Consider the following 25,604-nt stretch of genomic DNA (forward strand, 5'->3'; position numbering starts at 1 on the left):
TCTTATTGGTCAATGGCCGTTTTAGTGAATATCACCTCTAGAGAGCAGTTCTTGTAACTATGTGACGTTGCCCAGGCAGTTTGGTCAACTTGAGTGAAGTGCAGTGTATGAGGTGCAAAATATTTTGAAATTCCTCACCCAATTAAAACTGAGTCTCCTGCCCTATCCTGGTGTGATAGCATCCTGAACAACACTGCTTATCTTGTTACAGTGAAATGTTCTAATGAAAAGATTCACATCCTGACCCATTATCATTGGGGAAGCATTGATGATGTTATCATGAATGAACATCGTGATGTTAATATTAGAGCTCCAGATTAATAAGTAAAAATACTGTATGTGACCTATTATTGTTTTTATCAACAAGCCCTTACCCTTAAACCATGGAAATGCTATATACCAGCTCCTTTTGAGTGATGTATAGCTGAGTTTATCTGAGAAGTGTTACTTTTAGGACTGACTAAGCTCAGCAAATTGGTTAATATTCCCCTCAGTGAAAAACGGCAGCATCTGCTCGCTGCTGTGTTTGCTGTTTGAAATAAATGTAGAAATTGCAGGAGATAATGCGATGGATTTCAGGTTGTTGGATGCGGAGCACGACCATTTGGCTTTATAACGTCTTCCACCAAATGCCACTTACGTTGTTTGTAGTAATTTGGCTTCTTGCTGTTTGTTTTGGAGACTGTTAAAAGAAGTCTGCACACACAAATGTGAAAATTATCTGCACTTATATTGTGACTGACATCAGTGTGAACAGGTAATGGCAAAATATTCATTGTTGGGGTAAATTATCCTTTTGCAGCAAAATTGAATTCAAATTGGCTCAGACAAAAGAGAGTTTAACTTTGAATAATTTTACTTGACATGTGCTCTGAACTTACATCTCTGTGTCTGTCTTTCTCCAGGTGGCCATTGCTCAGTTCAGCGATGATGCGCGGACAGAATTCCAGCTGAGTTCCCATGGCAACAAGGAGGCACTGCTGGAAGCTATTCAGAGGATCAAATACAAGGGAGGAAACACAAAGACAGGTTAGAGCAGAGTGTTAGCAGAATCATTGTGGTAATACTTTATATGGAGCAATTCAGGTTGATTCAGATTTCCCTTTTATTTACCTCTGCTTGCTGACCAAACGGTCTCACCACACAAACATCTGCAAAGTACCTTTTTTTGCAGCTTGTGTCAGCAAATAGTTTTCGCTTGCATAAAAGTTATCATTATAATAGCACTCGCAGAACATGTCAACTTGTCTTCAAAGTTGGCGACACATGTCTACCTACAGCAAACTCCATTTACATGCCACAAATCTTACATGGGGAAGATTTGTGGCACACTAAAAAACTCTGGAGTAGCTACTGGTGGTAAGAAAACTATGTATGTATGTCCTATCTAAAATGCTAAAACACACCAGTTCTCACTTCTTCCTGGTGTTTAGGACAGACAGTCATGGCCACTAATTGGTAAGGTTGGTGCTAAGAGTAAAAAAATAGTGCACTGCCTTCAAAGATGGCTGCAAATGCCAGTTAAATAGTTGCAATCTTGAGCGCTGCTGTCATGTACTGAAGCATATAAATTATTTAAATTTGTGGTCAGAATGCAAGCATAAGCAGTCTAGTAAAAAAATTGTGGAATCTTCCACTGTACTTATAAATACATGAGTGTTGATAATTCAGCGGATTATGTGACTTTGCAGGTAAAACAAGCTGTTCTGAACACTTTCTTTCTACTAAAATCTGGGTCATGGCTCAGTGTCTGCTCATAGTAATTGTGTCCTTGAGGAAAACCTAGCTGCATCTGAGATCTCCACATCCATACTTTGGCTCCTCTTTCTTCTCTTTTCCCTGTACCTTTTTCCCACCTTTTTCCTCTCTCTCGCTTAGTTCCCTTTTTTTCTGCTTTCTTTCTTCCTCTCAGGTGTTTTATTTTCCAAATTTCTTTTACATCAACTAAAGTTTCTTAGAATTCAACAGTATAAAAGACAAAATAGTCTGTAGGCCAGTCGTCTGCTGCAGGACTCCTCATTGTTCTTATTGCAGAAGTTAATTGTCTATGACCAGGGAGTTAGTTTTAGGTTGTAAAATAAATTTGGAACCTGTCAGATCCCCTCCCAATGATTTTACATTCTGGTTTATAATGCAAACTGTGCAGATATCCAAGTATTCTTACTAATATACAATGTCTCTGGTCCATTGGCAGACCAGTAGTTTGTCTGTTAACTTAGTCATTCACAAATTCTGAAACCCCATCAGGCTTCCTCACTGTGTAAATACCCAAAAGTTCTTAAGAAAATGTCTTAGGTCTCCGACTGTTATCCTTTCAGCCTGGCTGATGTTTGGGATAAGCCTACCTATAATTGTTAGCCTAAGAAACCATGATGCTTTATTTAGTATTTACTGTAAAGTTAGCAATGGTTTGCTTACTTTATATTGTCTGTTCTATTACCTCTGAGTAAAGCAAATTACACAGCAAAAGAGTGAAGTTTGTTTGTTTGTTCATCATCTTTGACTTTGAGAAATGTTGTGTGAACGTACATAAACATGTAAGGAGAATACTTAATATCCCGCCTGGGATCTTCATACAGTTGGCTGCAGAGTTGAAACTACATCAACAGAAGTTCAGTTTCTCTTTAGTTGGGCTTGATGAATCAGCAATGAGGAAATCAATCCTTTTAACATTATCCTATTTAATTTATTATTTTATAAACATTATGTGAATGAAGCAGCTTCCTTGTAGATGTTATAGTCTATTTTTTGTCCACTATCATCTACAAATATGCTAGAGGAGCATTTTGAGGAATTAGATGATTGAAGGTGAGATTTTGGGATTTGGCTTCTCACTACAAATGCTTTAGTGAGGTATTAGTGAGCTTGTAAACAGCTTAGAGAGCAATTGTTTTAGTGCTATTATAGTCTTTATCCCTGTCTAGTCACTATTTACAGTAGATATGTGTACATGTGCATGCTGTATTTAGACATTTTTACACTATATAACTAGCTGTGCTCATTATTCACACTGCTTGACTGTACAGAATACAGGAAGTGGTTTTCACTCTCTACTTAAAAAGATTCAAATTCAAGTGATTTTGCATGTGTGTTTATATTTGGTTTGATTTGCCTTCTGTGGATTTACTTAACCAGGCATCCTGCTTCATTGTTTGTGTCATTTGTGAGTTAATGTATGGGTGAATACATACAGATATGAATACATAAAAACTGGTACAATGCACTTAAAAGCCTGTATTGTGAATTTTCAATACTAAATTTGATGATTTAGTTGTTTAATCTCAATTCTTTCAAAGCATTTGACTGTAGCTATGTCAGTCCCTGGAACCCTGTAGTACACAAGTCAATCACAAGTCAACAATAAGGAAAGGTTTTCTTATTTTAATGGATTACACTAAGACTTTGCCTGCTAAAAAAGTAGATTTCAGCTTTTTTTTATTTGTTTTGTCATATTGCTTCCTTTCTTAGATGTCCGAGACAAAGCTGTCACACTTCCAGACATGAAAGCAAATCCAATTTGACATTCAACTCACACTGTGTGACAAATCGCTGATTGATGATGGGGGTCTGAAACTCGCTGCCTTGTCAAGTTTCTGTATTCTTTGCTGCTGGTTTTATTTATTTATTTATTTTTATCTATTTATTCTTTAACTTTTTCTTATATTCACTTTTACATGCTCTCATCTTGGTCATCTGATCTCTTTCTTCTTGCTCTTTGTTCTACCATCCGCTGACATCCGTCCTCCACCCTCCTCTCTCACTGCCGCTGCTCTCTTCCCTGCTCCATCATGTGTGTCACTTTGCTTGTGTTGTAATTCCAGTCTTGCCCATCTGATCAGAAGACAATGTAGAAACAGATGTACTACTGGCAAATATCTGATGTCTCAACATTTTACAGGCCAAGCACTCACTGACAGCTTAGTTAAAAAAAAAAGAAGACAGTGGAGCAGTGATGATATAGTCTGAGAACTTTTTTTTTTTTTTTTTTTTTTGTTGTTGTTAGAAACTGAGCAATTAAGATCCCATGCACATACCCTACTGTTGATCCTTTTCTGCCACATATACTTGTGCGGTTGTTGAACTTTTGGAGCCATTCATTGTTTAAGCTAGTCTTAATAACTCAAACACACTAATGAGCACGAGAGGAGCGAGGGGAGAGCGTGTGAAACGACAGAGGGACTTGAGAGGATAAATGGTGGTGGTTGTCTCTTTCATTTTGAAAAGGTCAGGTGGAGATGAGCAATGGAGCTATAAGAACAATTCATGCAAATTATGATGGACAATATGCTAATATTGGCCTTCAGTAGAAATTACCTGGGCAGGATGATCAGACAGCTTTCAGATTGGTTTGCATTAACATAATACATTTAGATCAATTAAAGCCATCACAGAAAACCTTCAAGTCCTCTTATTCTCATGACTGTATCTTGTAATTTGTAATAATGACCATCCATCATCTGGTCAGAGTTCATGATTTAGCTTTAGCCCAGTTTCTTTTCCCATGCAGCTGCAGGAAGCAGTCTGAGGGCAAGTAGTCTTTTAAATTTTACATGACTTTCATTTTTTTGGTTGGACTTTTTTAAAGAGCTTAATAAAGCATAATTGAATTCACTACAGAATAAGCACACCATTTGTTATGTGTGGGTCTGGAAACCTTTTAATACTGTCTAGACAGGCTTTACTCACTGATTAAGTCCATTAACAAGTGATCAACGTGCACACTGACTAAACTTTATGTGGTTTTAACTTTAAAGACATACTGCTGCAGACTTCATTGTAACATATTTGTGTCAATCTCATTTGTTGTGTTTAGGCTCTGCTGAAAAAGATAGGGCTTTGACTATTATATGACCATTTTAAAATGCTAATATGCACTCTGCTGAGATAAGACATCGGTGGCCTTTAGGTCACACACTGTCACGTTATAATTACTGGCTCCTGTAGGGTATTTTATTAATGTCAGTGACAGAGTAAAATATTTAATATTACCAAATATGTTAAAGTTGAAGGAAAGATCTTAAGGTTTCATCTCCATAATTAAAATGGGAAAGAGGATTTTTAATTGTTTCTAGAGATATCCATTTATTCCAATATGTTTGATTGGCCTAATCATTATCTTAATCTAGAATCTTGGAACTCTAAAATTTTACACCAGTGATGACATTACATTTCTTATTAATAACGGTGTGGTGAGCAAAGGGGTTAAAGTAATTCATAAACTTCAGATAATAGTGTTGCAATTGTGTTAAAAACTTGGAGGTACGCCAGCTCATCACTGCCACACTACCAAAAGAAAAAAGGATGTATAACAAAATGTGTTTACTTCATCAAAAGATGCACATAATCACATTCTTGCAACAGGTAATCGTAAACAGGGACATTTTATATTAAAACAATCTTTTATGGTAAAACTGATTATTCTGTTATAATCAGTTTTATGATATAAGATGATCCATTTATATTTCCTAATAGTGAAAAATGGAGAAAAAACATTTTTCTTTCCAGGTTGATAGCTTTTAGTCGGTTGTTGCACTTTTTTTAACCATCATAGAGAGTGAATATATGGAGGTTTTCATTATTTGAGTTTATTTTGTCTTTTCTTAGGTAGAGCCATTAATCATGTGAAGGAATCCATCTTCATCCCTGAAGCGGGAGCTAGAAGGGGTGTTCCTAAGGTCCTGGTTGTTCTGACTGATGGACGTTCGCAAGATGATGTCAACAAAGTGTCAAAGGAGATGCAAATGGATGGTGGGCATTTTATTACTCACAAAAATAAGATGGACATAGCCAGAAATGACCATTCAGAATTAGTCAGGATTAGGCACAGACCTCATCCTGCATTATACCCCTACTTCCTCTGACAGTATTACTAGTATGTCCCTTGTGTTGTTACAAAATGTGACTATTAAAGCCAAAACTTTGTCAATATGTTCCTTCAAGCTTGTATTGTCTCAATATAATGTCTCCTGATTTAATCCTGTTTTCAGGTTATATCATCTTCGCCATTGGCTTTGCGGATGCAGACTATGGCGAGCTGGTGAATATTGCCAGTAAACCCAGTGACAGACATGTATTTTTTGTGGATGATCTGGATGCCGTGAAGAAAATAGAAGAGCAGCTCATTACCTTTGTCTGCGAAGCTGCCACTGCCAGTGAGTAACACCAGCTCATGGTTTAAACAGAAACAGACTAGAGACAGGGGTAGAGACAGAGACATATGTGTTGAATTTATTTCAGTTATGAGTTGAAAATGCTAAGAATGAACTGGAAATTATTTTCTGTCTTTCAGCTTGTCCATCTGTTTTGATGAGTGGTAACACAATGGCAGGTAAGAGGTTCAATGACAGGAACAATGTACAGGACAACAGACCACAGACATCCATCTAGGAAGCCAATAATTCTGATTGCAATAGCATAATGACAGCCCAAATGGTGGGGCTGGTAATTACTGTGATAGCACTGATTATACAGTGGGGTGCCATTCATAGTGATGATGATGAGGATGATGATGATGACGATAACTGTAAAAACATTGCTTCAGGTTTCAAAATGATGGAGAAGTTTGGCCTGGTGGAGAAGGAGTACAGCAACATTCCTGGAGTTTCTATGGAGCCTGGTTCATTCAACAGCTACCCCTGCTACAGGTTACACCGTAATGCCCTGGTGTTACAGCCCACCAAGTAAGTACCAACATTTCCACACTAAGGAGAAGGAATCAAACAGAATATGTTTGGTAATCATCTGTTTATAAGAATAGGTTTTAGAAATTCTTCTCCAACTTGTGATTTCATTAGTTTGTTTCTCTTCAGGGATTTATTTGTCCTTCATAAGAGATATCTTGCATCAATTTATTAGTGCACGAGACACGGATGGCACATAGCAACTCATTTGGTAACTAGGGTAATTTGTTACAGTAGTAACATATTTTGTACCAGTCTCTAGCCAGCTGTCATTTCCCCTTTTTAGTACAACAAATAATTTCTTAAATGTTAGATTTTTGCTTTATGCTTGCTTAATAAGAGGCCCCCCTCTTCTCCCCCTGGGTGTGGAGGGTGCTTACTGTTCACAGTGGGAAACAAACACCAAAGGGCTTTTAAATTGCCAGCTAGGGCAAGAGCTTTTCAGCAGTTGTGTCAGTGAGATTTAGTGAAATGTGTGGCTCATAGAAAAGCACAAAAGACAAAGGCAAACATATCAGGAATGTTTCCTCCGTGTCTTTGTTTTCAGAGTGTTTTAGCATACACACATGACATCGCTCATTACAACTGGACCATGTTGTAGTTGCTAACTGTCATGTCCTACACGTTGAACTTGCCATCAGTATTAACAAGCACAAATGATGAGCTCAAAGATCGTAGACTGTTAAATGAAGATTATGTTTCCATAAGTGGATCCAGAGCTTATTGCATACATGTGGCTGAGTAGTTGTGATGTAAATCTTGCATGTGTGATTTTTATAAATAGCTTGTTGACAGGTTTTAATAAATATTTGCATTTTGAAATAACTAAACAAAATATGAATGAATGAATATTTCATTACAACAATGATCATCTGAACATGTTTAGATAATCTTTTCACAAATAAATTAAACAACATGACTTTAGCAAAATATAGTGTAAATAAAAAGAGTTAAAGGTTTTTATGTTTTTGTTTTTTTTTTTGGTCAAATTTGTGTATCTTAAGTGTTTTTTTTTTTTAGCAGATTTAGACCATTATGGCTACTACTTTGAGAAGCTGTACAAAAGCAGGACTTGAAATAAAAATGCACATTAAAAGTACTTATATTTATCTAACACTATACCACAGAAGAACAGAAAACTTTTGTGTACCAACACTGAGCATGAGACTTCCTTTTTCTAATAATAGGAGAGGAGCTTTTTCTCAGTTTATGCTGTAAACAAACTATAATTTTAACTTGCTGTTGTGTGATTGTTCAGCTTGTGAAGCGTATCAGTAAAATAACACTCAGACTTCAAGCTGAGATTTAAACATGAATTGCTTGGAGGCAGTTATTCAAAAAAGTGACTCTGAAAAAAGGGACTCTGAGCATTGCTCCCTGCAATGCTCAGAGTCAGTCTGAGGTAGCACAAAGATCTGTGCTGGCATCTGCAACAGCTGGAAAGAGACAAAGAAACTTTAAAAAGACATGTAGTGGATACGTGGCTTCATGACACTACTAAGCTTTCTGTTTCTCTGTGTGTGTGTGTGTGTTTCTTTCGTTTTTTTTTTTTACTCCAGATACCTTCATCCTGAAGGCTTACCCTCTGACTACACCATTTCTCTGATGCTTCGCTTACTTCCTGACACCCCACAGGAACCCTTTGCATTGTGGGAAATTCTCAACAAGGATAAAAAGCCATTGGTGGGACTAATCCTCGACAGTGAGACTGAATTACTTGTGTTTTCCCCTCTTTATCTTCTCTGCTTTCTCCTGCCTTCTTAGACAGAGTTGACAATGAAGCCAAATTTAGCGAAACAGCAAAAGCATCAATCATTTTAGCTGAGGTGCTGCATTTGTTTCATTTTTATCCACAACTTCTGTGTATGTATCTGTTAGAAATGTTTTAACTTCCCTTTCTACTTTTTTGTGGAAGGCCTTTTTAACTTGTGAATGGTACTGGCTTTTTGTGAAAGGAAGAGCCATGGCCTTAATCATTGTTGTTAACCCTTGGATTCTTAAAACTTTGTTTTTATATAAGTCCGAGTTTTAACAGAGGTAGGTGTTTAGAATGATCTTAATGTATTTCAGTAGAAGGTAAATCATCTTTGTGTCTTGTACTTTGGCAACACCAATAAATAGTTTTATTTTATATTTATCACTGAGCTTCATGTTTTAGGAAACAGCAACAAAGAAAACTATTCTGTTATTCTCTTGACAAAATGATTTGCTTATGCCATACAGAAATGCAAGCAATTTAATAATGGCACTACAATTCAGGGTGCTATTTCAAAGTCATAATTCTCATGAATGTCATTAGATAAGATATAATGTAATGGTGCCATGAAACGATTAAACAGTGAAGATTTTGATGCATTTTTCTTGCCTCTGTATGAAAAGCACACCACAGTTAATATGATGAAGAAAAGTTGCCATTTTCAGCACAAACTTAAGTATAAATAATGTCAGAAATTCACCAGTGGAACTTGTTAAAGTGGATGCTTGTCGCTTTTGTTATAAAACCAGTGTGTTTCCAACGACAGTTTATTCTAGATGTGAACATTAACCTTTTCTAACCTCGCCACCAACTGTGTCCACCCACAGATTCTGCAAAAACACTGACATTCTTCAACTATGACTACAGAGGAGACTTCCAGACTGTTAACTTTGAAGGACCAGAAATAAAAAAAATCTTCCACAGCAGCTTCCACAAGGTTTGTTTTAAAAAAAATCTGTGATGAAAGTTATTATATTTATTTTGGATATAAACTTTGCATAAAGAGTAAAGAAATTTGTGTTTGGTTGATTATTTCTTTGTTGTAACAATGCTTCTTGGCAATAAATCTTACTAGTGGAAAACCTCTTCACTTCCCTTGTAAATGATGCCACATTTGTAAGGAAATTGTTTTGTGAAGCAGCAGAGTTGAGTGTATGGGCTACACCCATGAAAAACCTTCTCTATCAATGTCAAACAGTTTATTTTATTGACTCTTGTCATTTATTGGATTGGATATTTAAAGTCTGAATAACATATATTGTATATTTAATGATATATTAATTTAACAGTGGCCTATAAGAATCATACACAGCCACAACAGCCTGCCACCTACTCCTCATGCTGGTCACCCATCATTTTGAAGGATAGAGTCCATTCTATGTAGATATGGGATTGCCAGTGGTTGCAGAATTTCATCTTGATATCTCTCTGCATTGAGATTAACTGCAGTGGTGAGAAGCCTTGTTTTTCCAGTGGGATAGGTGCCTCCCAAAACCATTGCACTGGTCTACCAAAAGCTGTTACATTATCAGTGCAAAAATCAGCATCGTGCTCTCCATGTCTTCTGTGACACTATGATCCTACTGCCATTAGTAGAAAATGGGCTCATTGCTGAACATAACATTCTTAATCAGGCACCAATCGGGCCCCAGAAGCTCAAACCACAAGTCACTAGCACAATAAGCTGTTTGGCATTAGCAAGGTTTTCATGGGTGCAACCCACATAATCAGTTCTGTCTGCTGCTCATCCTACAAATTCATTTTCCTCACAGCTGTGGTACCTTTTAATAGGAAATGAACAGACTTTCCAGCAGTATAAGATTTATTGCCATGAAGCCTTGTTACAACAAAAAAATAATTGACCAAATACAAGTTTCTTTATTTTTTGTGTCAAGTTTACATGTGCAAATTTTACAGTGACATACTTTCTTTAGAGTTTTACAGAAGATAAATACTCAGACTACTGCACAGAAACTGGACAACACAGTGGCACAGAGGGAGCTGGAAGCTTGGTGGCAAGCTGTGCGCAAACACACTGAATTCTGGAAGAGCTTCTGTATTTTGATGCTGAAGTTGTGAAGCCAGTTTGGTGGTTTTCCCTTGGTCCCTGGGCTGACTTTCCTTTTTCTCTTGATCTGTCAGCACTGCTGTGTGGAAAGGGTTTGTGCATCTGAAGACAGACTTTCTCTCTGTCTCTACGTCTCCACTGCTTTTTTTTTCAAAAGTCTTTTTTTGTTTTATACCTATGGAGCATGCATGAGTAAACCTGTATCATTCATCAACATTTAAGAAACATCTCTAGTTTCATTATAGTGGTTATAAGGTAAATATTTTAGCCATTAGTTCTTACATACATTCACTAGATAATAAAAAATAAAATAAAACAGCTTTCAGATAACAAATTTTGGACTATTTGACCTGCAGCACTGGAGCATATCAGGGCCCAGTGCTGTTGCCCCTCCTCTTCACCCTCTGACCCCTTATTACAACTCAGATACATGCCACATGCAGAAGTTCCCTGATGACACTGCAAATTGTTGGATGTATTAGGGAGGGTGAAGAGGGGGAGTACAGGGTCCTGGTGAAAGACTTTGTTGGGTGGTGCCAGCGGAACGAGTTCCTGCTGAACATCTCTTTAACACCTGAACTGGTCAGCAAATATGGAGCTGTGTACATCTATCTATCCATCTATCCATCTATCCATCTATCCATCCATCCATCCATCCATCCATCCATCTTATAGAAAAGTGATTTTTTACAGAACTGTTAAGCCTAATTTACCCTAATATTAGATATTCTGATGATATTCCTAAAACAGAGGATGTTTTATTCTGCTCACTTGAGAAGAGAAAAAAATAAGATATAGAATAATGATAAAAATGCCTCAGCAGAATAAATAATGCCATTGATTTGGACTCAGCAGCCACAGCAAATGACTAAATTACATTTAAAAACTCTTTGGCAGGAAATATCAACAGCATATGCTGACATAAAATAAAAATTACTAAGTAGTAATTAGTCATTTTTCTTCATTAAATAAATGGTCATTTATTTGTATTGTTAACATTTGCTTGACAAATCAATGTATGTAAATGCAGAGTTACTGATTTATTTTTTTTATTTTTTTTTTTTTTCATTACTTGGGCTCTTTGTGGATTTCTGCCAAAAACAAACTAAAAACAGCCCACAGCCTCATAGTCTTTCTTTAGCTCAGTTCTGAAAATGTACAGGAGTAGCTGTCCATCATCCTGCATCTTTTGTCTGCTCTATCTTTTTTTTATGTCTTTGTCAGAGAACATGACAATGTTCAGAAAGGGAACAGATGCAGAGGACTGCCAAACCAGTAGAAGTGTTTGTCTCCATTTAGACAGGATGACAAGTGCATAAGAGGAGCGTTTGTGTGCGTGGGCTTGTTTGTGTGGCCTTTGTAAACGTATTACCATATGAAGACACTGCGCGTGAAAGCAGGAATACCCAGCAGGATCTGTCAACGCTCAAATCCTCAGTGAAGCACACACAGACCCTCTACCTGAGAAAGAGAGAGGAAACAGAAACAGGTGAAGGAGAGAAAATGATGTTCATACTTATGAAGAGTTTGAGACACAAAGAGAAAAATATACAGAAAGGGTATAAATATGTAGACACAGTAGGGAGGAGTGAAACTTATCTTTGCTATAACTCACTTATTGCTCAGAGCCATATTGTACTTCAGAAGTGTATGGATGCTATTTCCATGCCTTCCCGGATGATAAAGGGATTCACATTAAAAAGTCACCCATGGTGCTGTGAGCCGTCCTTCTGTGCTGTAAAAATTTACATTCAGGAAATTGGCTTTAGCACTTTTAGAGCTTTTTAGCTTACAGCAACACACAATATCTACAAGTGTGCTGTTTCATCCATAATTTACTGTTCGTGTCCATCCATGCTGGCGGCTTACAATTACAAGACAGAAGGTACAGCAGTACAAGACAGACCTGGATGACCGAAGCTTTGTTTGTTTGGCTGATGTTTATCTGACTGTTCAGATGGGTAATACGATTTTTTTCAGATAACTTGTAATATTATACATAGTCTGTCTCTGAAACATTTCAGTTAGATTGTACAGTTCTCTTACTGAGCTAGGAATATTCAGAATATAAAAAGTGTGTGAATGATATTTTTCACACAAGGCACTTTAAATTTTGGGTTAAAGATAGCTACATTCAACCACTTTAAACATCTTGAATCACTAAAATTTATGTCTTTGTGTATGGAATTCTACTAATCCTGTAATATCTTCTAACATTGGGGGTGGGAGTGGTTAAGGCAGTAGAGGTGGTTGTCTGATAACTGGAGGTTTAAAGCATTTGAACCCAGCTTCATCACAGTCATACCACCATTGTGTCCTTGGCAAGGCACTTTTCTCACAACAAAAGCAAAAAAGTGAAATGCTAGCTGCATTCCTTATGTTTTATCCTTATTACGTTTGTTATTTCTTTGTTTTATGCCTAAATGTCACAACATTCCAATGCCTCAGTTTTGACATTTGTCACTTGTCATCTTCATGTGTCTCGGATTAACAAAAAGAAAAAAAAAACATTTTATAATGTTAAAAATTCCCTCAAAGTCAAGCATTTATGAAAGCAAGAATGTGAAAATCTAAATCTGTATAACTCTTTATTTACCCTGCTCTCAGATACTGATAAAATCACTGATAATGAGTTGACTGTTTTTGTACTTATGTGGACATAAGTGATTTATGTTGATTAACAGACATTCTGACATTCTTTTTGTTCAGGTGACCTTTATCAGTAAGTCTGGCAAGCTGTAGTGTTAATGTAATGTTGCTTTTACCCCACATTGATAATTCAGCTTGATTGCTTATACAAAGTTTAGGTCTCAGCAAATGGAGTATTGGACAGAAAAAATAGCTGGAAGGAGAACTGCATCAAAAAAATGGTAAAACTTTATGAAAATACCAACAAAATAAACAAAAGAAATATTCAGGATATAAGCTTCCTCCAGCATGAAAATTGGTCCCAGTCAATGTAGGAGTTAATGGAGGAGCTAGCTATGACCTAAAGGACACAAACGCACACACACACACACACATACACCCACACACATGTTTTTATACCATAGACATTTTACTGCCTTACATTCGTTCCCAAACCACTAACATTAACCTTAACTGAATCCACTTAATGCCACAAAATACCAGCAAAATGTCTGCACCTTGGAGGATTTTCATCATGTTTATGTCACAAAAGTACAGCACACATCATGCCCACTGAAGTGTGCAGAGTGGAGGCTGCAAACAGAAAGTCATTACAGAGCAGCAGCTTGGACGTCACCCAAATATAAACTTTGTCTAACTAAACCAGCTTCACCTGCTTTTGTGTGCTTCTTGAGGTGTATATGACTTTAAAATAAATACTCATTTTTGGTGAGGATGAGCAAAAGCAAATGTTCAGACACTAATGGCCCGGTTTATTACTGTCCTCCATCTGAATGCAGCTTTCCTTTCTTCTTAGCTGTACAACCAGCTAAATGTGATGGTTAAAGGCTCTGGTTGTGGTTTCCACTGAGTTGGCAATTTTAGCTCACACACATCCAGGACTCTGACTAGATTGGCAATTTGTGTTTCCTTTTTGCTTGTACACTTAATTTATTTTATATATATATATATATTTAAAATAAATTATATACACTACCGTTCAAAAGTTTGGGGTCACTTTGCCATGGGATTCAATAGGGAAGTGACCCCAAACTTTTGCATGGTAGTGTACATATACATATACATATACATATATTTGGGGAATGCACACTTACAATGCAGCCCATTGTTTTAGATTCTGACCTATTCATAAAACGTGTTTCTACTCTTTCTGACTCAAAACCTTCAATTGTTTGTGTTTGTGCCAGGTGACATATATTTGACAGTGGTACTGAATCTGATGAATAGTGATGAATCATGGTGACTTAATGGAAACTGACTCTGCATTATTTCTCTCAAATTATTTAAATGTTAAAGAAACACATTTTTTCATAATTTTAACAATTCAATAACCAAACCAAATGACCAGTTATTTTTTTTCCCCACATCTTATTAACTCTACTTGTATCATATGGCTTTGCTACTCAGACAATTCTGATTTATAATGCACTTGAATGTCTTTCTGCCATACAGCTGCATGTCGCCATAAGCAAGACGTCGGTGAAGGTGGTGTTAGACTGTTCTCTAGTTGGAGAGAAATCAGTCAGCGCAGCCGGAAACATCACCACAGATGGAGTGGAGATTCTGGGGAGGATGGTCCGGTCCAGAAACAGCTCTGCTCCAGTCAGTATAAATACTATTTTGAAGCACTGTAAAACACTAATGAGGATTATTTTGACAGGGAAGTATATATAAGGTCTGTGGGCTGAATTTTTAGTGTTTACAGAAATAATAATGATATTAAGAAGGGCTTATTGTCAGTGAAGAATGTCCATGCTGTGCACTACCCAGCACATATCTATATTACATATGTGGTGTTTGGGTGAAGTGGTATGGTAAAAATCATTGGCAAAACTAAAAAAAAGAAATTATTATATATTTTACTCTATATTTCTCCTTCGGTCTGCTGTCAGTGTGTGTGAAACAATTATGGCCAGTAAAATGATAACCATAAATATCCACAGCCTTTTCAGTGAGTCACTCAGTGGGAGTTCATTTTATTTATTGCTAGTGGAAATGTAAAAAGTGCCATATATAGACTCTTCTAGCTGTGCTGTATTCAGACACAGAAAGGCAAGAATGTGAGATATCCTGGGCTTCTGCAAATACAAAGAAAATTACTGACTTTAAAATGCATTTGAATGGGTTTTGTTTAAATGGAAACAGGAAATAGTCTTTTCCACACTGAATTGCCCTTGATTGGTCAGTAAAGAGGGAGGCTTGTTTTTTATATCTTAATATATTTTAGAAAATAAACTGTAATTTTAGCCAAATAAAAAAGGAATTAACCACTTATATTGATTTTCTTTGACTCACCCTATAATGAAGTCTGACTCCACAATGAGCAGTATTTCTTTTTATCAAAAGACTACGAACACAAAAATAAATGGATTTTCAAGTGATGACTTAATGAAGACAATTACAAAACACAGTAAATCCTTTTTTTTTTTGTCAAAATTTAAATAATTACATAAGTGATAACTCCAAAATTATCACAGCAGTCTGTAACTCTAGGGCTCTACACTGATTACAGCTTGGCTCAAAGTGCCAGGCTTTTAAATCAGGAGCCCCCTGTAAAGCTGAAAGAGAAGGAACTTAATTACAAAGACCATTACAGACATATTCAGCAGGGTAGCCAGTCACACTTTATCAGTTATAAACATCTAATTCAAGCTTACATTGATCTCCTGACACTTTGTAATTGATTTAGACTATTTGTGGTATTATTTAACATCTGATGGCTTTTTTTTTACTTTAACTTCATTAAATTAAAGACAGGAAGCCCAAGTCAAGTTTGCTTTTTTAACAAGAGAATGGCCTGTTATTCTGATGTAAGCATTACCTTGCAGCAAATCCATCTTCTTAGATAATAGGTAATATAATGATTGGGGAAGTAATACAGCAGCAGAAAGAAACAGTTTTCCATCAGCCAACTGAATCCTACCCAAAACTGCTGTCATGTATCTTGTGCTGTCATTTGTGTTCAGCTTTAAATGTGTTTAAAGGTGTTTCACTTTGTTTTAGAGTAAAAAGGGCTATTCCATATATTTTTTTTATGTGTATCTGATGAAAATATTATATGATCATTAAGTCTGACATAGAGCAGCAGTATGGATGATAATATGAATGAATGGAAAATTTTACTACGATGTAAACTGTGTCTCTGCTGAAGGGCGTTTGAACAGGACCCTTCTACAATTTTTGATTTTTAAGTTCAACTAGAGATACTTTTAGCTCATGACCTAATTCATACTCTGGCCCACAGTGTATCATTCAGAACGTTTTGTTTGTAAAAGCTATCAGCCTCACTTCATGTATCTGTCCTCCCATGCATTCCTGCTGCTCATTAGTGACCGTACAGGAGGCAGCAGCCAAAATCTCTTCTTGTTTCTTATGATCACAGGAAAATCCCAAAATTGCATCACTACATAACATCATACTCCATTTCAGGCTGCCCCTGTTTTATCTGTATGTTTTGAAATATGTTTAGTGATAAAATTGGATTTGCAGTAGTAATGGAATTGGCTGAGTGTGTGCATGTGTATTCATGCTTGCATGTGTGTGTTTCAGTTTCAGCTCCAGATGTTTGACATCATCTGCAGCACTTCGTGGGCCAGCAGAGATAAGTGTTGTGAGCTGCCAGCATTGGTAAGAAACTAATAAGAGACTCCTTTCCTAGAAAAAAGAATTTATTACCTCTCATTTGTATTAGAAATTAAACTGCATCAACTTATTGAAGTAGTAATTGTCGTTGTGATCAAAGCAAAATTGTGTATTTAACCTGATCTATTTGTGACAAGTCAAGTGGGCATATTCTTTAATTATCGGTTATTACCTGCAGCAATAAAATACAAACATATAGGTACATTTGTAAAATGCACACCAGTACAATCTGGTGTGGAGCAGCACCATGAACCTGATGCTAATAATACCTCATTATTAATGGTGCTGTGAGGATAAACTGTCACTACAGCTGAGTTACTGAGAAAGTTTCCTCTAATTAAGATCAGTTGTTTTTTAACTTCTCTTACCTGTGCTTGCCTGAAAAAACAATGCATTTTTACCATTACATCCAGGCCTTCTCTACTGCTAAGTAATTGTAGATCAGGGCTATGAATCTCCAGCCCTTGTGGGCCACTGTCCTGCCAATTTTAGATGTTTCCTCACCTCAACACATCTGACTCAAAATAATGGGTCATTGTGCAGAACCCAACAACGCGCTATTGGATCCATTTAATATAAAATCAAGTGTGTTGAAGCAGGGAATCATCTAAAACTTGCAGGAAAGGGCCAGAGCAGCATGTCATCATTGTTTGGATCATTATTGAATGTAAAATAAAATTAAATCAGATTGGCTGTTACTTAATCCTAACCGGTCATGTCAGGGGACCTGCCAGTCTCTGAGTTATTTTTTTTATTTGACCATTATTAACTTCATTGCTGTTTTTGTGACTCTGCTCATGTTTGGGCGAAATATAAATAAAAAAAAACTGCAAACTCAATCTTTACATTAAGTCTGTATGTTTTTAGAGAGTTGAAGAGCAGTGCCCTCCTTTGCCTCATGCTTGCACATGCTCCCAGGACAGCAAAGGACCTCCGGGACCATCAGGACCCCCTGTAAGAATATTTTAATTAATTTATTCTTAGTTTTATTATTTATTCTCTTCCATATTCATTCCTTCAATCCAAAAGTGTTTGTCTCTCTGGGGCTTTTGAGGAAACCTTTTGCTTTTTGTATTACTTTTTTTTTTCTGTTTCACTTCCTTCTTTTACAATTTAGATTTCAGCTCTTAAATCTTACAATGTGATTGTGATCTTACGATGTGATTAAACTTTTTAGAAGTTTCCAAAACAAAAAAGACAAGACACTGCTGGCAAAAATCTAAAAGCTCTTTGAAAAAGTATATTCACCGTGAATCTTTTAAAAAATAAGTTTAATTTATTTTATGCTGTAATATTGCTGCTGAATGTGAAATGTAAGAAGAAAGGGCAAAATGCATTTGCATTAAAGACACTATGCATTTGTCATCTATACACAATCAAAAGATTTCTCATTCACTTAAATCAACACCTGAAAACAGTTTCTATTCTGATTTTAGAAGCAGCTGTAAAGTCAGGATGAGCGTATGTTGAGCGGATTTATTCCTGTCACACAGCAGCAGGGCAAATCTGAAGAAAGTTGTAAAATGAAGGCAACTAAATGAGCCTATTTGAAGTGTGAGAATTATTGTTCCTTTTTTCTCTTTCCTGGGATTTTTTTTTCCTCCGTCTGCAACTGGGAACTAAGGACATGTTTTGTGTACATCAGCACTGGTTAAGTTCAGGTAACTAATTTACAAGGTGATTTAATTTGTCACAGCTGATTAAAATTCCCCTGATTGACTTCAGTATCTGTGGAGCGGGATCTACTTATCTGCAGAGCTGTATCCAGATTGCAGCCCTCTCCTCGAGTTTTGTTTTTAGCTTTGTTTAGTCTGTAAATTTACATTTCTGCACCAGATGCATTTATCATCATCATTTTAGACATTAATTTTTTGTGTGACAAAAAAAAAATCTTTAACTTCGTTCTAGACAGAATAAGTTCTAAAATACTGTATTTGACTGGAAAAAAAGTTGATGAACTTTGCACATTTCTATTGTCTCTTGAGTTTTCTCTCTACTGTCTGTGTCGCCTCCATCTTTTCACTTCCCTTGGAGCATTAGATCAATATAGTATAGAAGCTTAACTTTCAGCTTTTTAGTCTTTCTCTCTTTTTTTCTCACTTTTCTCTTGCTTCCACTTTCTCTCAATGCTTTAGGCTTTATTTCTGCTTTTATTATCACTTTATTCCTCTCTGTTTCTCAGTCTCACTGTGTTCCTCACTCATTTCTGAAATATAGGGACCTCTTAATTCTCATTTTAACTACAGCACATTGGTCTAGATGAATAGCTGAATGACTAAATGGTAGGTATTTTAGGCTTAAACTGTCAGGGGATTTGGTGTAAGCATATTTACAATGAACTGCTTATTTTACAGAAATGTACTTTGTCCTCTGAGGAAGACAAGCTTTCTACAGTCATGAAAACTTTTGGCATCTTAAGACTAAAATAAACAATGCATATATACAAAATGTGTTATTACATGGCTGAAACTCAATGACACCAATGAGTGTGAATAAAGGCAAATATATAAATCTGTGAAGATACTTTCAGGTGCAGAACTAGAGTGGTGGCCAGGGTGGTGCTGGTCACCTCTGCAATCGGATTGATAGGTCACTGGAGGAGGATAGAAATGTCTTTCCCGACATGCATGGATCACCAGTGTCAAAACACCAGTTTTAAGTCAATTTTAAAGTAGGTTTATAATCTAAAAATATTTAAATTTGGCTGTACATTTCTAGAAGTGATTTCATCACTATGTACAACTACTAATGTTATGTAAGGCTATTAATTAAATGTTAGCCTGATGCTACGTAGCAGTGCTAACCTAGTTAAATAGTAGCACTATTTAGAAACAACACATCAACTCAGTTAATCAATTTTTACATTTGAGCTGAAAATAAACCATAAAGAATGTTCAGAGTATCTCAGGATCCATGTTACTTATTGCTGACTAAGCTAGAGGTATATGATCCATTTTAATTTAAACAGGAAGCTAGCAAGGCCTTGTAACCAGTTTTGTTTTGTATAGGAAGATATGAGAATGGAGATAAAGGACAGAAAGGCAGATATTTGTGACTTTTTTGTAAAGAGAAAGGATGCAGATCAGGTCTAAAGAGAGCCCAGCCCCAGTGTCAGCTGCCCCAACCCTTCTATGGACCTTTTTGAACACTTGGTGATCTAGATCAGTGGTTCCCAGCCTAGGGCCTCAGCAAGGGGCCCCCAAGATTTAAACATTCAGGGGTCCATGGCTTTTTAATGGTTTCCAAGTATACCACTGATCTAGATTATTAATGTAAATATGTTTTTTTTCTCATGCCTCTCTAATGTGACCACAGTTACCACAGCAGTGTATGTGAGTGTGTGTTAGAGAAAGGAACACATTTCCTCCTTTCTTATTGCAACCCCCCCGATAAAGTCTTGCCCACCCTCTGGCTACCCCCAAAAAAATCTAGCTCCACCTCTGGATACTTCATACATCTACACAGAAAGTAGTGTAAAAGACAACAAAGAGGTAAATGACAAATCACTGAATTATTAAAGCACATCCAGAAAATGTCTGATCATAGATTGAAGGACCAAAATATTCTTATCAAAAAGAAGACAAGTTTTTAGAAAGTGTTACAATTAATATTCCAAACTTTTTGTTCTCCACTGCACATATTGGACACAGGTTTCAAAACAATATTGTTTATTTTTCTTCTGGGAGTAATTCAGATTTTTTTTCCAATCTCTGCGAGATGTTTGCCTTTTCCTGCTTTTATACAGCAGCAGACCTCTTCAGTTTTCTCTGTTTCTCATAATATTGATTGCTTCAGCTGACCTGCAATCTGTGCCGTCTGATTTGACTCAGACTCAGCTCAATACTGAACATCAGTCAACAATCAAACTAGAATTAAGGGAAGCAAGGCATGCTCAACCTGCCTTCTCTATTTGTTACAACTGAACAGGGCCCATGCTGTTTGAGGCTTATTTTAAAAATGTAAATTTGCCTTTTGCATCACATTGCTTGTTTTTTCAATCATCATTGAAGCTCCATGCACAAATCCAAACGTAATTACTTCTATTGTTGCTGCTGGAAGGTAATTTCAGTTTCTGTGCAGGTTTTAATGCACCTAAAAAATTAGTAGGCTTATACTGTTTAGAAGAATTAATTGAAGCAACAAAAACAAAGTACTGTATTGATGAACAGGATCATTTATTGTAGGTACCATTAATTTACAGTTGTTGTGCATGGGCTGAAACATCTAATTTCTAAAGAATCTAAAGAATCAAGTATCATCAGTTGGTACCAAACAGTGTGATGTGGTAGAAAAAGCTGAAAAAATAAATATCCTGTTTAGCTTTTTTTTTTTATTACAATTGTAATGCAAGTACAATTTATTATTGCAGTTGTATTATTGTAATACTGTCAATGATGACACATCTTGTGTTCAGTCTAACTCTCATTTACTCAGCAAACTGTTTTAAAAGGATAAAAATGATGGAGCCTATGAATCCTGACAAGTAAAACAATTCGACAAATTTAAAACTTGGGTCAAGTAAAAATAATTGAAACTGATATTGGTGTCATTAAGTCAGATGAGATCAAATCTGGAGTAAAACTGTTAAGAAAGCATATACAATGCAATTCATCCATTATGCTTGTGCTTTTGCTTTTACTGCTTCTGTATGTCTCTTCTTGTAATCCTCCTGGCCTTCCCCTTCTGGCTGAGTACTTAAAGAACAATCCGGCTGCCTCAGTTCCTAGAGGAAACTTATTTAAGCAAACACAGGAAAAGAATATGTCCCAAATAGGGCAATGATAAACAGATGTGTGTTGTTTGCCCCTGGATAAACCCCAGGCCTAGAGAGATCATCCCAAGGTTTATGCCTTCAGATTCCAGCTGTGAATCACAGATGTAGTGTAATAAAGTGCATAGCTTAAAGGACAGTTTATAGCGATATGATGTTTGAATCATCATTGCCATAAACCATTCGTATGTGAGACATGCAGGGCTCCACTGTCATTATAGTTCTAAACATGCTTAAGAGAATTATTAGTATTTTTGTCAGCCATTATTCTGGTTTTGCAAACCTTAACTTTGTTGGCTTTGTTGCATTGTGTTTTTGATCTGTTTCAGGGCGGTCCAGGCATAAGGGGAGCCAGAGGAGACAGAGGAGAGCCAGGCGTGACGGTTTGTGAAACGCATATAAACCCTGAGCCACTTTCTTTTTCTGCAGACGTGTCAGCATAATCAGTCTCAAATCTTTCACTATGATGTAGTACGCTGTAAGGTGAGGTAGTAAAATCACCCTAGAGCTCACAGTAATCAGGTGCTGAGATTGGATTTTGCCATGAAGTTGGGGTGTATTATGTGGAAAGAAATAGGCCAACATTATTGTGGGTATAAACTGGGAAAGCTGTCGTGATTTTTATGATTTTTATGGATAAATAAGTTAACTTTGAGATGGTCAAAGTTAAGTTAGGCTGAACTCTGGCAAAAAGGAGGTTTGTTAGAAAATTTCACCTTAATAAAATTAATAGAGAAAACATAACACTATTTTGAGTATAATCTGCAGTTGCTGGTACTCTCGTCTTCATCCAAGGACAGAACAAAACTTAACCTCTCCTTAACTGGTAGATGATAAAAGTAGAGGTTATATGGGTAAAACGATTCCTAGACATCAATAGGAGTCTTTTCACCAGCAGGCGTGATGCCATCAGAATGTGAAGTACTTTAAAGTAGAAAGAGGTAAATAAAAAAATTAAAAAAAATAAATAACAACACAAAAAAACCTTATCAGCTTTTCCCACTTTTCTCATCTTCCTTTTGGCTGCAGGCTAAAGACAGACTGATCACCAATGTTACAATTCAGTCTGTAATATAAACTAAGCCAAAAACCTGCTTTAGACCATTAGTGAAAGATTTAGCACACATTTTACAGTGTTATTATGGTAGTCTCTTCCGAACTGTTGCAAATCATACAGCTGTGACGGTCGGCACATGGCCTGACGCAGCTGGGAATTTCTCAGCACAGTTCCCTTGGGTGTCATTTAATATTATATTTTAAATACATTTATTAGCTTTTCCTCTTTGAAAGAAGCAGCATATATTCTGCCACATCTGCTCAGACATGCACAGGCAGAGTTCAGTCCCCCCGTGGGAGGTGGTCCTCCCACTGCTTAATACCTTGCATGTTTTGCCCTAAAATTTTCCAAAAAGGAAACAAATTAATTTCTTGCAGTTTTTCCCATAAAGATTGTGTATGTTTGATGTATATAATAGTGTTCACTTTGAGATGGAAATTTCTGGCCTGGCTTGTACATTCAGTTCAGTGGAAAAATTTCAACTTGTCCGCTGCATCATTGTTGTTGTACTTTGCATTTGTACTTTTACACAATCATCCACTTTTACGTAAATATTTGGATTAGTCTGCACCAGAGAGGCCATGAACTTTCTTTTTTTGTATTTTTTTATTTTTTTTTTTTTTACCTGAGTGTGCACTTATTGCAAAACCAGTAAAGATAAACTGTTCAGATATGGAATTAAATATAAATTATATAAATTTCAGCCATCTTTCAATCCTACAGATAGCTTGGTGCCATGTTTTAGTCATATTTATTGTTTAACCTGATATAAAACATTTGAGTTTTTCTTTTCATTCTCACTCCTTTTTGTGTATGCAATATCTGATCCATGGTTTCTTTTGGTTATTTGCATGAATAAGAGACACCTTGAACCTGTAAGGTCGAATAGTAAAACAATAAATATAGCTTAGAGTAGAGATTGTTTTGGCTACTGCTGCCACTGAACCAACAAGCCACACCAGTTATAGTTTGCAGGAATTTCTCCTTTCTGGCTCCCATTGCAGGAACTCTGTCTACACTCCATGTTTTGTTTAGTTTTTTTTTTTTTTTTTTTTTGGTTTGGAAAAAGTATGTGCTGAGAATGTTAGAAATTTATTTAGGTAACCACACATTAATTATCTCTTAAATAAACAATCCTGCCAAACAATTAATAACTATATGTCTTTTAAATAAAATTTATTTGTAGTTATTAGAATACAGTCTTAACCACAAGGAGTCCAGGATGTTGCTGAGAGGGTCCTAAAATAAAGTAATATAGTATAAAATTATGTGAAGTAACAATGTTAAACAAACTTTCAACAACTTGTTGATAAGTTTCTTTTTTATACCCAATAAGTATGCTTTACAGACCTGTCTGTTGAGTTAATTTTAGGGAAGTTTATATCAGAATTTATGTTTTTTGTACCTGGCATTCACCCATTCATCAATTCAGCTGCCAGCAGTAACAGTCTTGTGTTTTTAAAGTTTAAATCCAATGTTTTATTTCTATAACTACTATAGTAAGTGTAACTTGTGTCATTAAAGGTTACTACTTTGGCTTAATTTGGCTGTTGTTTGTTTGTTTTAACAGGGACCTCAAGGGCCTACAGGTGAAATTGGCCCCATAGGACCTCCAGGACCACCTGGTCCACAGGGACCAAGTGGACTCTCTATTCAGGGACCCCCTGTAAGTCTGTAGTTGTATATAATATATTTTCATGAATCCAGTATTACATGTTGGAACTCTTTAAGTGATTTTGCAATTAAGGCTTACATAAAATTACACTTGATCTATAGATAGATAGATAGATAGATAGATAGATAGATAGATAGATAGATAGATAGATAGATAGATAGAAGAAAACTAAATCTTGGTTTGAGACAAAAAAGGAGTCTAAAGTTTTGTGATTCCTAAGTGTCTCAAAATAAATTAAGTTGGAATCTGACGGAGATCTACAGATGTAAGATGAAAATAGTTGATATATTCACCAAACAGAATTCCAGACATTTGTAAGATTATCCCCAAATGCTGAAGCCTGCTGGTGTTGCTTTGGGCAGTTTAATAAGATAACTAATGTCAATTTTACTGCAAGTTGAAGATCCTTTCCTTTTAACTTGCCGTAAAACCACAAATGTACTCTTAATCTAGTGACATTATTTCTTTTACAGGGTGCTCCTGGGGAGAGGGGGGAGAGGGGGGAGACTGGACCAGCCGGACCAATGGTAAGAACATTTTCCAGAAGGTCATGGTGGTAAGACATAATGGTGGATCACTGATGGGGTTTTTTTTAACCACGGTGAAACCTAGAGGAGGAAAGATTTTACAATTAGCCTGATACACAGGGCTCTGTTACACTGTTATTAGTTAAGATTAAGAAACCAAGTGTAATGTGGTTATAACCAGTCAGTGGTTTACGGGACAAAAATGTCCAAAAATTAATAAACTTGTTAACTTGACATACCTGTATGTTTGTTTGTTCGTTGTTAGGAAGTAGGGGCCATGCTGCTATTAGGCCATCCTGCGTGTTTAAAGAAGACAAATCCTTACTAGTTAGTGGTGTTTATGTGTACTGAATACAAATTAACTTTAGATTTATTATCAATAAAGTAACATGTGCCTGCAGGCTCAGAGACATGCAAATTAATTTTATTAGAAGCTGAAATCAAGAGTACCCTCTCTGTCCAAAGTTGTTTGTGTCAATCCCCAACATACAACATCATCTGTTTGAGTTATGAAGACACAAACTAATGAACAAGATAAGAGTGCTGTCACCGTGAGCTGCTCTTACATCATTGTTCCTATACTGATTTGCAATTATGACCACTATGGTAATGATTCATCGGTAAACACATTTTTATCTATTTTACTTTAATGGTAAACAACCACACAGAGGGTTTCAAATTAATTAGTGTATTGATTCATGGATGGTGTGTGTTTCTGTGTCTGTGTGTGTGTGTGTGCCTGTCAGGTTCACCTGGGAAGACAAGGTAGACATGAAGTG

At 36.4% G+C, this 25,604-nt stretch overlaps 1 protein-coding gene across 1 annotated transcript in view; it reads left to right on the plus strand.

The window, feature by feature from the left end:
* col14a1a (collagen, type XIV, alpha 1a) overlaps positions 1–25,604 on the plus strand; it is a 119,841-nt gene that overhangs the window by 70,570 nt on the left and 23,667 nt on the right. The window contains exons 27-39 of the mRNA XM_041988851.1: positions 906–1,029; positions 5,605–5,748; positions 5,988–6,152; positions 6,290–6,328; positions 6,542–6,680; positions 8,240–8,382; positions 9,264–9,373; positions 14,606–14,755; positions 16,703–16,780; positions 17,663–17,749; positions 21,896–21,949; positions 24,194–24,289; positions 24,772–24,825. Of these exons, the coding sequence (XP_041844785.1) occupies positions 906–1,029; positions 5,605–5,748; positions 5,988–6,152; positions 6,290–6,328; positions 6,542–6,680; positions 8,240–8,382; positions 9,264–9,373; positions 14,606–14,755; positions 16,703–16,780; positions 17,663–17,749; positions 21,896–21,949; positions 24,194–24,289; positions 24,772–24,825 (1,383 nt within the window). The remainder of the gene's footprint in view (positions 1–905; positions 1,030–5,604; positions 5,749–5,987; positions 6,153–6,289; positions 6,329–6,541; positions 6,681–8,239; positions 8,383–9,263; positions 9,374–14,605; positions 14,756–16,702; positions 16,781–17,662; positions 17,750–21,895; positions 21,950–24,193; positions 24,290–24,771; positions 24,826–25,604) is intronic.

Source organism: Melanotaenia boesemani, chromosome 6, assembly GCF_017639745.1.
Source record: "Melanotaenia boesemani isolate fMelBoe1 chromosome 6, fMelBoe1.pri, whole genome shotgun sequence".
NCBI classification, from domain to species: domain Eukaryota; kingdom Metazoa; phylum Chordata; class Actinopteri; order Atheriniformes; family Melanotaeniidae; genus Melanotaenia; species Melanotaenia boesemani.